The sequence below is a fragment of the Haliotis asinina genome, chromosome 10, assembly GCF_037392515.1.
Source record: "Haliotis asinina isolate JCU_RB_2024 chromosome 10, JCU_Hal_asi_v2, whole genome shotgun sequence".
Lineage (NCBI taxonomy): Eukaryota > Metazoa > Mollusca > Gastropoda > Lepetellida > Haliotidae > Haliotis > Haliotis asinina.
The window spans coordinates 50,480,355-50,495,615 of NC_090289.1; the positions used below are offsets into that span (position 1 = coordinate 50,480,355).

The 15,261-nt window shown below is 41.6% G+C and overlaps 1 protein-coding gene across 2 annotated transcripts in view; it reads right to left on the bottom strand.

Moving 5' to 3' along the window:
• Positions 1 to 4,272: 4,272 nt before the first annotated feature.
• The window catches only part of LOC137297863 (cysteine sulfinic acid decarboxylase-like), a 34,103-nt gene continuing 23,114 nt past the window's right edge, over positions 4,273 to 15,261 (bottom strand). Inside the window, exons 2-14 of one of the 2 annotated variants that reach the window (XM_067829829.1) lie at positions 13,893 to 14,010; positions 11,876 to 11,966; positions 11,528 to 11,658; positions 10,330 to 10,420; positions 9,847 to 9,953; positions 9,632 to 9,747; positions 8,854 to 8,988; positions 8,422 to 8,603; positions 7,910 to 7,988; positions 7,159 to 7,358; positions 6,719 to 6,773; positions 6,127 to 6,216; positions 4,273 to 5,320 (exon numbers count right to left, since the gene is read on the bottom strand). In XM_067829829.1, coding sequence (XP_067685930.1) covers positions 5,147 to 5,320; positions 6,127 to 6,216; positions 6,719 to 6,773; positions 7,159 to 7,358; positions 7,910 to 7,988; positions 8,422 to 8,603; positions 8,854 to 8,988; positions 9,632 to 9,747; positions 9,847 to 9,953; positions 10,330 to 10,420; positions 11,528 to 11,658; positions 11,876 to 11,966; positions 13,893 to 13,962 — 1,521 coding nt within the window. In that variant the 5' untranslated portion in view covers positions 13,963 to 14,010 and the 3' untranslated portion in view covers positions 4,273 to 5,146. Of the gene's footprint in view, positions 5,321 to 5,415; positions 5,557 to 6,126; positions 6,217 to 6,718; positions 6,774 to 7,158; positions 7,359 to 7,909; positions 7,989 to 8,421; positions 8,604 to 8,853; positions 8,989 to 9,631; positions 9,748 to 9,846; positions 9,954 to 10,329; positions 10,421 to 11,527; positions 11,659 to 11,875; positions 11,967 to 13,892; positions 14,011 to 15,261 lie in introns of those variants that run through there. The other variant, XM_067829830.1, reaches the window with a different exon arrangement.

Sequence of the window (15,261 nt, forward strand, 5' to 3'; positions counted from 1 at the left end):
ACTATTAGGACAGAAAAATAACGAAGCCAGTGTACGTCTCTATATTTTGTCTCATAACCCTAATTAGTTTATTGTCATAATCGTATGATTTTGAAAATTAATACAAGAACACACGGCCTGCTTATACTTATAGTAAATTTCTAACATGACAGCAACATTCATACATTGTATAGATTGCCAATGTGGATCCTATTTCCACACATAGGCGATCTAGTGTGTGTTTTCTGTCATATAGATTCTGCTGAATGCTACAACAACAAAAATTAAAACAGAATGCAAATAATTAATGTAAAACAGACTAATTTTATAGCAACAATATCAGGTTACTGCCTTGTTCAAGAATGTATGCATCAATATCCACATAAAAGAACGATATTCCATTCATCTGCAGCTGGTAAATATTCCTGCTCTGTGTCGTGTGTCCTACAACAGTCTAATTTGAGAAAAAGTAACACATCTTTTAACGTCTTTCACATTGGTGAAAACCTGATAAACCTCTCATTGGTCACCCAAGATAGCACGCCTGGCAACTAATTGTATGATGTCCGCCATTCTAAGTAATTCAGTTAACCAATAATGAGCAATTAATCAATCAACAGAAAGGTGGTTAATTCTTTGAAGGGAGGATGTTGTTTTTACAGTCGCACTTTACGACAGGATGTAGTCAGTATAGATTAGTGCATCTACACACACTGCCTTTTGACAAATCCACTGTAGAAGATAAAAGTAGTTAATCAATCAGTGTGTTATCGGTTAATCCTTTGATCGATGTTTGTTTTTGTAACTCAGCTGATAAACCCTCTTGCATTACTTACATGCACATATTACATAACATAGAATACATTTGCCATTACAGACCTTAATTTATGATGTTGAGTATTTACTCCAGACAGGAGAAATGCCAAATGGGAACCTTTGTTGAGTAACCTGAGTGTTGTTACTACTAATTATATCTGTTATAAATAACTACCAAAATTTACGTATGATATTTGCTATCACAGCTGAACCAACACCCTAAACTATCTAAATATATAGCTTTGCAATCTTTCGGACTGAAACAAATGGCTGTAGACATAACATGATTTAATATCGAGGTAAAAAACACAGATATAGGATCAAATTGGAGCAGTCACTATACCATCCAAGCATCCGAAAAAAAATACACTGCTGGGATATTTTGTTACGATCAGACAAGGAATACCATGGACATTTTTAAATAATGACATATGATGGGCATCCGGCCTCCTGACTGTTTAGACGATGAAATTCTGCTAGTATGGACAGGAACCCAGTCCCTTTGTCCGTCACCGTCGAGGCGCTGACCAATTTGCAGTTTGGTTTCGTAATTAGACCGTTACTGAGAAACATTATTCGCTCCGCATCATTGCCCCTTTAATCAACAGTTATGGCCATTTTCAGGATTCAGACATACAATAATCAAGAAATCACACATGCGTAAATGACCGCGCAGTGTGTTAGTTTTAACTGCAACCCCAGCCAGCTGGAATAACGTCACCCAGTCTCCTTCTTTGAGGTATTGCGTATAATTCATTGAGCGCTTGTTCCAGCGCCTTTAGATTTTGTCCTGGCGCATGTCTCTTTTGTAATCTCAAGACCTATAATGTCCCAAACCAAGGGCTCCTTTCACAAAGCAAGCTTTAGTAAGGTTAACCTTAACTCCCATTCTTTAACATTGCACTGAGGTTATCTTAGACTTAGGTAACCGTAGAGCAATGTTAAGCAATGAGAGTTAAGGTTAACCTTAGTTAAGGATGCTTTGTGAAAGGAGCCCCTGCTCTATAGGATTGAGATATGGACTCTATGAAGACTGGTCTTCTGTTCACAGGGTGGTCGTCGAATAGTGATAGCACCATCCTGTCACATGATATACTGCCTTTTTGTCCGATCGCCACAATATCAGGTTTACAACCATTGTTTACAATCATTTGACTTGTCGATCTATAAGAACGATTTACTGAAACTTAAAGACGACTACATGTATTGCACGTGAAGTGCGCCCTTAATCCTGGCACGTGCACAGGTAAATTCAACGTAGAGTTCTTCATAGTTATAATATCACAGGTGTTGAGACACATGTTTCCATGTGTATAGAAGGTGTCTTGTTATCGCCCTCTTTGTTGAGCGTGACCATGGTAACGTTCTCCACGCCCCTTCTTCTTCAAAGAAACATCACTGGACAGAGGTACCTCGTGCCGTAGTTTCTTCTACATTGATAATGTCAGTGATTTATGTGTATATTTCGTGAAGGCATTAAAGTGATACTGCAATATATGGTCTATGTGTGTCAGCTTGTATATTCATTAAAGTGATACTGCAATATATTATGGCTATATGTGTCAGCTTGTATATTCATTAAATGTTTCGTACTGTATATTTCCTCAATAATGAGATCCATTAAGCAGTACGAATAACTAGAATACTTAATAACAAACGAAGAACACAGACACATACATACAGACACACACGCACGCGCACGCACGCACGCGTGCGCATGGTAAGGACACAATAGTTTTTTGACATAGCTTCAATAACACATAAAATAGAATGGTCTAAGCTATGTGCTGTGTACAACATTATGGTTTTACATACACGTATATATTTATGAGAACTTCGGCTTATTACTTTATGCTGTTGGATAAATCCCCTTTTAGTGTCAGAATACTGTTTGTCACATATCATTTGTAAACATAATGTTTTGCTACGGTAATCCCATGATAAAGACTTTAAAAAACTGATCTAAAGAATCTGTTTTTTTTTACAAGCAATACATTCTCTCTTTAATTTTGACATATTTACACAAATTGCTGTTGCCAAACAAAAAACTTCAACACAAAAGGTATGACTGATGAACAATAAAAGATGTGATGATTAACAGTATCAGGTAAATCACACTTCTTACAATTGGCAGTATTAACAGTATCAGGTAAATCACACTTCTCACAATTGGCAGTATTAACAGTATCAGGTAAATCACACTTCTCACAATTGGCAGTATTAACAGTATCAGGTAAATCACACTTCTCACAATTGGCAGTATTAACAGTATCAGGTAAATCACACTTCTCACAATTATAAGTATTTTTACTGTTAAGTCTATGTAAGTAAACATTACATGGAACATGTATCGTGTAAAGTTTAAATATAAAGTTGTCTGAATTTATTTTCTACCGATAAACTCACAATAGGTCTGCATTTGTCTTTTGCAACTTACGGTGGTGTGGTAACTAATTTCTTTGCAACAAAATTTAGATTTTATTGTCTCATTAATTGGAGTGAGTGGATGATTTTAGTTCTCCCCAGCATTTAGCGATGTTACCGCGGGGAACACAAGGGATGGGCACGGCACAACGTCAAAGCCGGGTATAGTCCAGCTGGCTCAAAAGCGGACGAATGAATTGTAATCTAACTCGAAAACTACTAAACATACGCAATGAAACGCTAATCATTATCAAAACATCATACCAACTCTGTGAGTTTTGCAGAATTTCTGTCCTAAATATGAAAAAAATTGTTTAACAAACTATCATTAAAATACTGGCACAGTTCAGTACTTGTTACGAGGGAGGAGTGCAGAGAACGGGACAGCCAGGTGTGTCAGAAAAGTTAATGAATGAATAACTTTGTCGGCACTTGTGCTTGTGCTTCCCGAATAGCTGGCTGTCCGTTTCATCGAGTATTTAATGCTTATTAGTATTCGAGTTAAGACTACAACTCATCGGTCCACTTTTGAGCCACATCACAGCATTATATAAATCCTCATATTCTTTGGTAGACACCTCCTGCCAATACATTCTCAAAACATGTGGACAATATGCACTTTTTTCACACTGTGAGTGACAATACTCCACAAACATTACGGCGATGGACACCAGATATGGTCTTTACCCATTTTACCCATTTGGGTAATCGAACCCGGGCCTTCGGCGTGACGAACGAACGCTTTAACCACTAGGCCACCCCACCGCCCCCATTCACACTGTGGCCCAAATACACTTCCATCATGGCGTAACACATGTTGTGAGATGCTGGTCTGGCACGTTCATCAAGACGCTGACTAGCCTTAATCGAGGCCATCCGAGAGTCGAAATGGCTTGGTCCTGTAGATTCTGCTCCAGTCATTACCTCGCCGCTGTGTCGAATCTTTAATATGTCGAAGAATAAGACGTAATGGTCTTTGAATAACATAGAATCTGACTCAATAAACAACGTGATTGTGACATGTACACTATTTCCAATAAAAACACAAGCTCCATTGACTGAAAACAGATTTATTACCGAAATATTGTTGCTGAGGGTAACAATAATAAAATATAGTTTATAACAGAAAAATTGGCACAAAACGCGAAAACACGTTTTATGTTATTTCACTGCAGAAAACAAACATTTAAACCGAATTTGAATCGGTCTCACAAGATTCGTTCTGCACTCGTAGTGGTAGTAAAGGTTTAACAGATCACCGTGACCACGGACATCACCATCGTCTGGGTAAGACAATAGCTAGCGCTAAGCTGTGGTGTCGAGTGCAATACACGATGGGGGCAATGACGTCAGACAGACGTGGTCACATGACAGACCAATATGATTTGGGCTCCAACTAGGCTTTGACCTTTAACCACGATTCGACGTTCTGAGGTGCTATGGAAGTGTAACATGGAGGTTACTTCATTGTAATACAAGACCATGGTGTTGGCAAATTAGTCCACATAGTCAGCGGTAATTTGGGGTCGAACCCACGGCCAGATGATTATCACACGAAAAAGGGAGGCAACTCACACTGAATTGCTGTGCCTTAGACCTCTAGTCCACGCTTTATCGCAAGGAAGTACGAAAAAACGTCTAGAAACACACTGACAAATATACACTCAATGTAAACGTAATAGAAACTCTGATAAAATATACACGTCAAGAATATGAGCTACACCATGCAAGAAACGCACAGTGTCTAAGCGGTTATTCACCGATCAATGCTTGTTTGTTTGTCATATGATACATATTTTAGTTGACTGGAACACTTGAGACATGTGTGTCAACATTACTGACACAGTGATCCGACCCCCGTAGAAACAGCCGAGTCATCAATCCGGATTGTAAACTGCCGTTCATGCTGTTTACAGCTTCTATGACGTCACAGATCTCGCCCTAGTCGATCGATCTCGGACACGACGAAGTCCATGTCGTGGAATGTGCTGTTGGTGTTGGACACAACCATCCGGAAGAAATTGACTCTGTGTCCATCAGGTTGGTATCCAATCAGTAGAGTTCCTTGTTCTGTCATACGTTGTTTGATGAGGGGCGCGACCTATCGACAATGGGTAAGAGTTTAGGTTATCATCCAATAATAGTAATGCTATCAAGTTTATATTAATGTTGCAATCAGTCCTTTGAAGGTTGTTCATTCTGCGAACACAGTTGACCTGTCAGTGGAGTTCTCAAATCACTTTGTCATGACTCTGAAGGCTGGGGAGTACACGTGCAGAACAGAATGTATGGAAGTGGGTGGGGGGATGCCACATCATCCTGCCCGGTACCCATCTGCTGCTGGGTGAAGAGAGGCCAGTTACAAAGGTACCATGTTAGAACACTACATTATAACAGAGTATACTTCATGAAGAAATTGTAAATTTACAACCACAACACACATAAACACCAATACGAATGAATGAATGAATGAATGAATGAATAATAAAAAAAACCAACACACAAAGAAATAATCTAAAAAGTGTGTCGAGCATGTGAGTCAGTGTTCCTGAGGGCTGTAACCAGTTCACCTACTTGTCCCATGTCAGTATTGAGTTCCTTCAGCTGTGACAGCGTTCTACACAGGACCTGATACTGTCATCCTTCATCTGCTATATCTGTTTGCACATGTTTATTATGGCGTGATTTATCTCAGCCACTGCAATAACTACTTAACACATCGGTGATTCTTACAAGTCTGGCAAATAAATACACATGCACGTTTACACATGTTTCTTTGAGCCGGGTTGGCTTCTACACCGCATATTGCAATGCCCTATCAATGATGCGATAACTTTAATGCACATTCACATTGTATCCAGCCTTCAGCATCGCTAGCCTAATACACGTACATGTATATATACATACCTTCGCAATCGCCTCCCACCAAGTCGCGTCTTCCGTTTTATTGCGCATGCTCTGAGGGATGTACCAGAAGCAGACATTTGTGCATTCAGGCTGCAATGCAGGAAACACCCAAATCATGCAAATATTTACACTATACATTATATGCATAGTGACGGTATGTGAACTTATCACTGTCGATCACGGCAGATTAATTCGAATCAATAATTGCCAGGGATGCGGCATTGCGAGATTTGGACGACCACCAAAGCTTTTCGGGTCGACACGTCGATATGAGGAAATATATTGTCCTCTACATTTATGAGTATGTAAGACATACTAGTCATATGTGCTAATGAATGAAAGGTTAAGGTGTCAAACTTCATAATGTCGTTCTATATTCTTTACCACAAAAATATCACGGAGTCAACCATTGGATTACTACCAACTCTGTTTTACTGACATATTATTGTTATTCCGTCAGCTTCACTTAAACATATGGTCGGCAGTCACTGAGGAGTAGCGATCATGGATCAGGCGGTGGGTCCGACAATTGTCTTTACGGTTTACAATGACTTACAGTGTCTTACGGAACATTACGTGAGAGTGTCAGTACCTCTTCTAGGACAAGTCGGAACCCACTAGTGGCCTGAAGCTTCTTTGTTAAATACCTGTAATTACAATACAAAAGAATGAAATCATGGATACGACAACTTGAATTTGATTAATGTTCGTATACATCACCAATTTAAATACGATGCAAATCATTAATATTTTCCATTATGAATCAGCAGACATGTAATCTCATTATTCTTGACAGACATGTGTAGGCGAGTTCGTCATTATGGTGTTGAATTACGCTGTTTGTCTCGTTACTACAGAAAATAATCACGCATTTTTATCACATGCTACCAATATGGCTAATTATATACGGACTTTGAATTAATCTAGCTGAATGGAAACCAGGAAGAAGTTCATATTCATTGCGGATGGTGGTTTAACATATGTCCTTTTTACATACAGATCAGGCAAGTCTGTGGTGGGATCTTCACTCACCTCGAACAAGCAAATATATTGTCGATATCTCTCTCGAACTGTTGATCTCCTTTGGCCTTCCACATCATCCAGAGCTTGAGGACGTCGACTTTGCGGCCACACTGGACGGACTTATCCCCGGTATCGTAGCTGACGTCATAGAATTTATCTTGTTGGAAGAGGTACTTGGCCTTCGCAGAATGGCACTCAGACAGCAGGTTCTGAAACAAGGTCATGGTCACACAGGTTCTGAAACAAGGGCAGTGTCACAATCTCACAGGTTCGGAAACAAGTGCGGGGTCACAAGTACACACATTCGGAAACAGGGGCCAGGACACGGTAACACAGGTTCTGAAATAAGGGCAAGGTCACGGTCACCCAGGTTTTGAAAGAAGAGCAAGGTCAGGGTCACCCAGGTTCTGAAGCAAGGGCAAGATCACAGCCACGCAGCTTAAGAAGCAAGGGCTAGGTCACAGATTCTGAGGAACGTTGAAGTTACAGTCAGACATGTTTTACGAAATGACAGAGGTTCCAAAGTAAGTGAGTGAAAGTTGTTTCACACCTCAGTCAGTATTGATGCAGTTGTTGCCTGAGTGGGCAGCAAGTGGTTGCCTGTAAATTAAAACGCCTGTTAACGTTAACTATAGGGAGTGGGCAGGTAGCGGTTGCCTTATATAGACAGCCTATTGATGTTAGATATAGGGAGCGGGCAGCCAGTGGTTGCCTTATATAGACAGCCTGTTGATGTTAGGGAGTGGGCAGCTGTACCTACCTTGTGCCGTGTGAGGAAGGCGGAGGTCTGCAGCACAGTTCCCATCATCTTGTGGGGATTCCACGTCAATGAGTCAGCCCTGCATACCAAGGGTGTGAACAACAAACCATAAAATTATTGAAATACTTAATAAATAATAAATATTTCTCTGCGGCCACAACCTATTTAGGTGCTAGTGAGTGAATATTGCTTAACGCCGCATCAGCAAAGTTGCAACTATTCGTGGCGACATTTAGGCTCTAGGTTCAGTACATAAAACAGACAAGGCTCTTTCCATAGCTATAATATAAGAATGCCCAGGCACTAAAGCAAAAGTTCATTGACACGTACTACTTTATCAGAGGTTAGTCCTGATACGAAAATACAATGGTAGGGTTGAAACAGGGAACTGCATCGGACAAATCTCCACATGTCAACCATGACATGTTTCGGAGGCTGTACACATTCGTAACCTTGATGATGTGTCGTATGTCGTACTGGTTGTAACTGTTACATCAGCCATACAGGCCTACCTCTCTATTCCCTTCATGAGGTTTCTGAGACTTCGAGACAGGAGCACCCCAGCGCCCCATGCACCATCCACGTGCATCCATATCCCGTACTTCTCGCATACGTCGGCGATGTCGACAAGCGGGTCGTATGCCCCGAGTACTGTCGTGCCAGCAGTCGCGTTGACCATCACTGGAACCATACCCTGCAAATATGAGATCGATCATGTATGTGTGTATGCATGCGTGCGTGCGTGCGTATATTGCGGTGCTAGACAAACCTTACTTTCACTCAATAAGAAGTGCAACTGAAGGCGTAGAGTATTTGTTGTTTGTGATCAAGAACTGATCACGATTTTGTCGGGTTTTAGTCATTAATTGCGTATTCTGCACGCAATCAAAACCGTAACAAGAGTGGACGTGATTAGAAAAATTAAGAAATTCATGTGTACGAACATTTCCTTTGGCTTTCAAGATGGCGTCCTCGAGAGCAGACGACAGCATCCTGCCTTTGTCGTCACACTTGACAGCGATGACATTGTCCAGACCGAGGCCGAGGAACGACGCCCCCTTCTTCATTGAGTAATGTCCCTGCAAAGTCGACGGTCACTACAATCAGTGTCATTATGAAAACAGTGCCCTCAAACCGTAAACTAGGTGGTCGAAGCACCTGGCAAACACCAACACTAATACAACTCTCTGGAAAAAACATAAATCGCAGTCTAGTCTGCTCTACTTATACTTTGTATTAGAAGTGTATCGAATGATACCGAGCCTAAGTTTACTTAGACTGACAAAATCGATGCAAGTACTGCAAACGGCGTGTCGCGGTCGCCGAAATGAGTAAGGTAATCGAGTGAAATAATAGAATGCATATGTAATGATTTAGATGAGATTTTTCATGACTACGCTTTATTCAAAGGGACACTGTATGCATAATGACGTTTAGTGTCATTTCACCAAACGACTGCTGCGGATATAACCCAATATCAACTGCAGGGCAAAATGAAATACACCCATGTTAAATAAAGGTTAAAAGTGAAACATTCAAGAGATGTTTTAAATCTTAGGGGTGTTAGGTAACTCATTTCAGCCCAATAACATTTTGATTAAGTCAGTAATATTTCTGCGAAATCAAGTTAGGCTAGCTGTTCGTACAAATACTACTATGTACTGTATCCATGCGTTTAGTTCCGTTGATTGTACCTAGAAGGATGTCACAATATGTCCTTACCGTCTCTGACGTCATGATGCACAAGGGAGGTAATCCCGCCATTCCTGCAGTCTTCGCTGAAGGGTATTTGTTGTAGCGAGCCAGGTTGATAGCATACATGTTGGAGACAGAACCACCTGTAAGATGACGGAAACGAGAAGGGTTGCGACAATCATAAACAGAATCAAGGCTATTAATGCCGTTATTTCGTAGTAGAAAGAGAATCTGTCACGTACCAGGGCAGAAGATTGCGTCACCATCTTCAAAACCAGCCAGAGAACACATCTTGGATAGGACGGTCTTCTCCATCAGGGTGAACACTGGTGCCACTTCGTATGTGTACCTGGGCAGGTAGACAGACAGGTGAGGCAGGTGTGAAGGTAGACGGGTAATGTGGAAGGTAAACAGGCAATACAGGTATGGAGGTAAACAGGAAATCAGGTATGTGGATAAAGTGGCAAAATGGGTGTTGAGGTAGACAGGTAATAAAGATTTAGAAGTAGACTGGCATGACAGAAGTAACTAAACATGAGGTCTAATGTTATGAATACAGCCAAGCAGAGCATGACTCAGGTATACATAACATAATATGGAAACGCATTCAATAAGGAAGAAAACAAAGGTAAACACGAGTAATCACATCTGTATAGATACAAAATGGGACAAGGCATTTGTTGCGACACACGGAGGTAAATCATAAGAAATACTTAATAGCTCACTGGCTGGTGTTGAGAGCCTCAGTTAGCCACGCCCCTGCCAGAGTGTATGGGTCGAATCCGCCATATAACTGGTTGAAAAAATGGGGATGTCCTGAAAGGAAACAATGGTAGTGTTGTTTGTATTATATACAGGTCGAGGTGATATTACAATCATGTGAAAATCTGATACTATATATAAGTATAGGTGATATTACATGCATGCTTACGTGATTACAGACTGATATATGTGTTGTTACGTACATTTATAGGTGTTATAACACAGAGGTAAAGATTCACGGGTCATTAGATACAGATGGATGAAAGGCCTTGCTCCAATATACAAACATAAATCGGTGTTATTTCATTAAATACACCATTCAGGGTATCATTTCGTATCATGATGAATAAATAAGAATACTCAGTGATGGTTTGAAGGTTCCCTTCCATAGGTCAGTGAAGAAGAGGGTATTTTATCATTGACATGAGAATTCTAAACGGTGATACCAAACCAATCACTGGTCTCACGTTACCATTCACGAATCCATCGTGCCATCGTTTAGTATTTTATTTATTACTCACACAGCATTAGTAAAATAGTATCTCAGAATTCATCCTACAGACGGAGCGTATTACGCAGTCGTAACATGGGTTGTGCGTGTAAATACATTTCAGTTATGATTGTCAACATTAGTCTTTTGATTTGATTTTTAAAAATACACAAGTGGTATGAAAAAAGGACCAAATGAATTCAACCAGCGTATTACCCTTTTTATATTAAGGCAATTACACGCAACTCCTCTGGGATTCGCGACTTCAAGTGTTGTGAATGACAGCCGACATTTTGTTTTGATCACGTTACTTTGGTCATGCGACCAAGTGCAAATACGTCCGCCAGCACGAGATGTAATAAGATTGTAGAATTACTGAACAGTGATATCTTCAACGGATGAGTAATATAAGATTCATTGTGATATATACTTCTTTCTTAGGTGTGCAGATAAACAAAAAAATGAACATTCCGTTGCGCGGTTGGATTCTTTTACTCCAAGGAGCCTCGTTAATATCTGTAGCAGAATATCTGCATATATCATGGTAGTCTACTAACACCAAGCTGATACGCCGTGATATGGCTGCATTAGTGTACACATTGGCCTAAACCTCACTCACTCACTCAATCAATCAATCACTCACAGAAAGCAGTGCTGTCGAGCAGACGAACCTGACTTTACGCTATACTTGACGATCTGTTTGGCCATGCTAATGAGTGTCTGGTCAGGTGTCCCATCTTGGCCAATGTCCAAATCTAAGATTGACTCCAGTTCTTTAGGATGCTTGAACTCCACCACTTTGCTAAAACACAGAAGATCATTGTTTGTGTAATTGATTTAGATGTGACATATTTCCTACAAGCCAATTTCCTAACGTCTAAACTGCGTAGACGACTACTCATGCTGTTGATCACTGGACTGTCTAGCCCTGACTTGATTGTTTACAGATCGCCGTCATATCGCTGGTATATTGCTGAGTGTGGCGTCAGTAACAAACCAACCAATCAAATCAACTCCACCTGTTGACGTCCAGCCCTTCCTGTAAGGCCTCTCTGACCATCACGTGAAACATGGCAGTCAGGAAATCCGTGTTCAGAGCACCTCTTGGTTCTGAAAATAGCGAGCATTGAAATTATCAACAAAACCTGACATAAATGCGTCTGTATAGATGCACACGGGCCAGTGGGCCTCTGGAGGGATTGGCATCTCTAAATGGTCGTAGCTTGGTGCTGATGAACGTGTAGAGAATACCATTGATAATATAAATCATTATTGCCTTTGCAAGTGTGTGTTAAGGTGCCACTGGCGAGGTAGGACGTGATCTCCTGCTCTCGAACACCTTGTCTGATGACAAGCAGGACATGCTCTCCTGCTCTCGATCACCTCGTCTGATCACAAGTAGGACATGCTCTCCTGCTCTCGAACACCTTGTCTGATCACAAGTAGGACATGCTCTCCTGCTCTCGAACACCTTGTCTGATCACGGATAGGACATGCTCTCCTGCTCTCGAACACCTTGTCTGATCACAAGCAGGACATGCTCTCCTGCTCTCGAACACCTTGTCTGATCACGGATAGGACTTGCTCTCCTGCTCTCGAACACCTTGTCTGATGACAAGCAGGATATGCTCTCCTGCTCTCGATCACCTTGTCTGATCACAAGTAGGACATGCTCTCCTGCTCTCGAACACCTTGTATGATCACAAGTAGGACATGCTCTCCTGCTCTCGAACACCTCGTCTGATCACAGGTAGGACATGCTCTCCTGCTCTCGAACACCTTGTCTGATGACAAGCAGGACATGCTCTCCTGCTCTCGATCACCTTGTCTGATCACAAGTAGGACATGCTCTCCTGCTCTCGAACACCTTGTATGATCACAAGTAGGACATGCTCTCCTGCTCTCGAACACCTCGTCTGATCACAGGTAGGACATGCTCTCCTGCTCTCGAACACCTTGTATGATCACAAGTAGGACATGCTCTCCTGCTCTCGAACACCTCGTCTGATCACAGGTAGGACATGCTCTCCTGCTCTCGAACACCTCGTCTGATCACAGGTAGGACATGCTCTCCTGCTCTCGAACACCTCGTCTGATCACAAGTAGGACATGCTCTCCTGCTCTCGAACACCTCGTCTGATCACAGGTAGGACATGCTCTCCTGCTCTCGAACACCTTGTATGATCACAAGTAGGACATGCTCTCCTGCTCTCGAACACCTCGTCTGATCACAGGTAGGACATGCTCTCCTGCTCTCGAACACCTCGTCTGATCACAGGTAGGACATGCTCTCCTGCTCTCGATCACCTTGTCTGATCACAAGTAGGACATGCTCTCCTGCTCTCGAACACCTTGTATGATCACAAGTAGGACATGCTCTCCTGCTCTCGAACACCTCGTCTGATCACAGGTAGGACATGCTCTCCTGCTGTCGAACACCTTGTATGATCACAAGTAGGACATGCTCTCCTGCTCTCGAACACCTCGTCTGATCACAGGTAGGACATGCTCTCCTGCTCTCGAACACCTCGTCTGATCACAGGTAGGACATGCTCTCCTGCTCTCGAACACCTTGTCTGATCACAGATAGGACATGCTCTCCTGCTCTCGAATACCTTGTCTGATCACTACTTGACAGATATAGGTAAACACACGATAATGGTATAGTCGGAAACTCAGAATAGATGTCTCATGACAATGGAAAAGGTTGTCTTATCTGCATACTATAAATGAGTATAAAAGTAATTTTTAAAGAAATAAATGGATAGTGTCATTATGCCAACCTTACTACACGTGGTGTCGCAATGGTTGAATTAAACTAACGCTTACTATTTGAATATATATAATTTAATTTTGATAGTAACAAACAAAACCATAATAATTAACAAGGAGCCACAGTGAGTACGAAGAATCCTGAACCTGGGGAGATCTAGACGTGCTTCATTTAGGGCTTAAGCATTGCAGGGAGGGCTATGCAGTGGGCTAATTAATGTGGTTCAGGGACTGTGAGACAGAATAAAGTCGAATGGTACCCACTTTTCGCAGGACTAGCGTCTCCACGCCGGGCTCCATTTTTCACGCCGCTCTGAGTTGAACTGTCCGCCATGTTGACTATGTTCGTGACGCCGTCCTGAGCCACAGTGTTCTGGAATACCTGTAATAAGATTAAAAGAACTCATCAAACATCCTTCTTCCCACCACCCCAGCCATGGATACTTCCACAACCTTGGTTTCAAAAAATTAGTTCCCTGTCGTTTGTGTCGCTTGTACTAAACGCTTTACTTCCATTAGATTAACTATATTGCCAAAACCAGTTAAAGTTGGTAACATCTGTCACAAATACATATCAATATCAGAAATCTCATTGCATGAAAGCAGCTCTTTCAAACCCACGGACGCAAGGAATGACACTGATTGCACCAGATGTTCCCAGCAACAGGTAGCTTGTGCATCAGCATCCTCCCCAGACAAAAGAGTCATCTGGCCTGCATGAAGTCAAGCATAGAAGTACTGTCGGAGATAGAAATGAAACTTTTTTTTCATTTATCGCTATGTAATGGTTTACTCTCATGAGAACTGCATTGAACTGCATCACAAATGATCTACAGGGATTAATTGGGGATTGATTACCTGAGCGGAGGCACCCTATGACATGTAATGGGCACTCCCCATCAGGTCTCCCAGAAGAACCATATATTTAAAATTGCAACTGTCAAAAATGTCCGTAAACATGAAATGAAACTGGTCTGATCTAAAGGTAAAATATAAAGGAATGATTTATTAAGTTAATAAATTTTGCCCGAATGTACGACGAAACGTGCTATTCTGTATGTCCTCTTTCCCATCCCACTGAATGCCCATTTAGGTCGAAGTGGATTATTTTTTATTTGCAGTATCGGTAAATCAGTGTTCGATTAAACTTGATCACGTTGTAACGCAGCAAAATCGTCCTAAAATATACCACTCAAATGAAGTCAAGAACCACTCGATTCCATGTCAGATGAACTACAACTAGACATACACTGTGTAAACAAACCAGTGTTTACGTACGTATACAACCAAAGTCAGTGCACTTTCTTCACTAGCAAGAAACGTCCCAAGAGTTTTGTCTGTAAAAGCGTGGTGGGATAGCCTAGTGGTTAAAGCGTTCGCTCGTCACGCCAGTCACGGGTTCAGCGTGTGAAGCCCATTTCTTGTGTACCCGACGTGATGTTCCTTGATTGTTGCTATAAGCGATTTAACACCATCACTCACTATCCTAGATTGGAACAGTTCGAGTGAAGAGCATGGTACACTTAAATACACATGTTAGGTGAGTGGATGGTACCCTTCCATGCTCTATTGAACCGAGTTCGATGCATTACACGGATAACATGGTTTCTTTGTGGTGGTGAAGCTGCAGTAG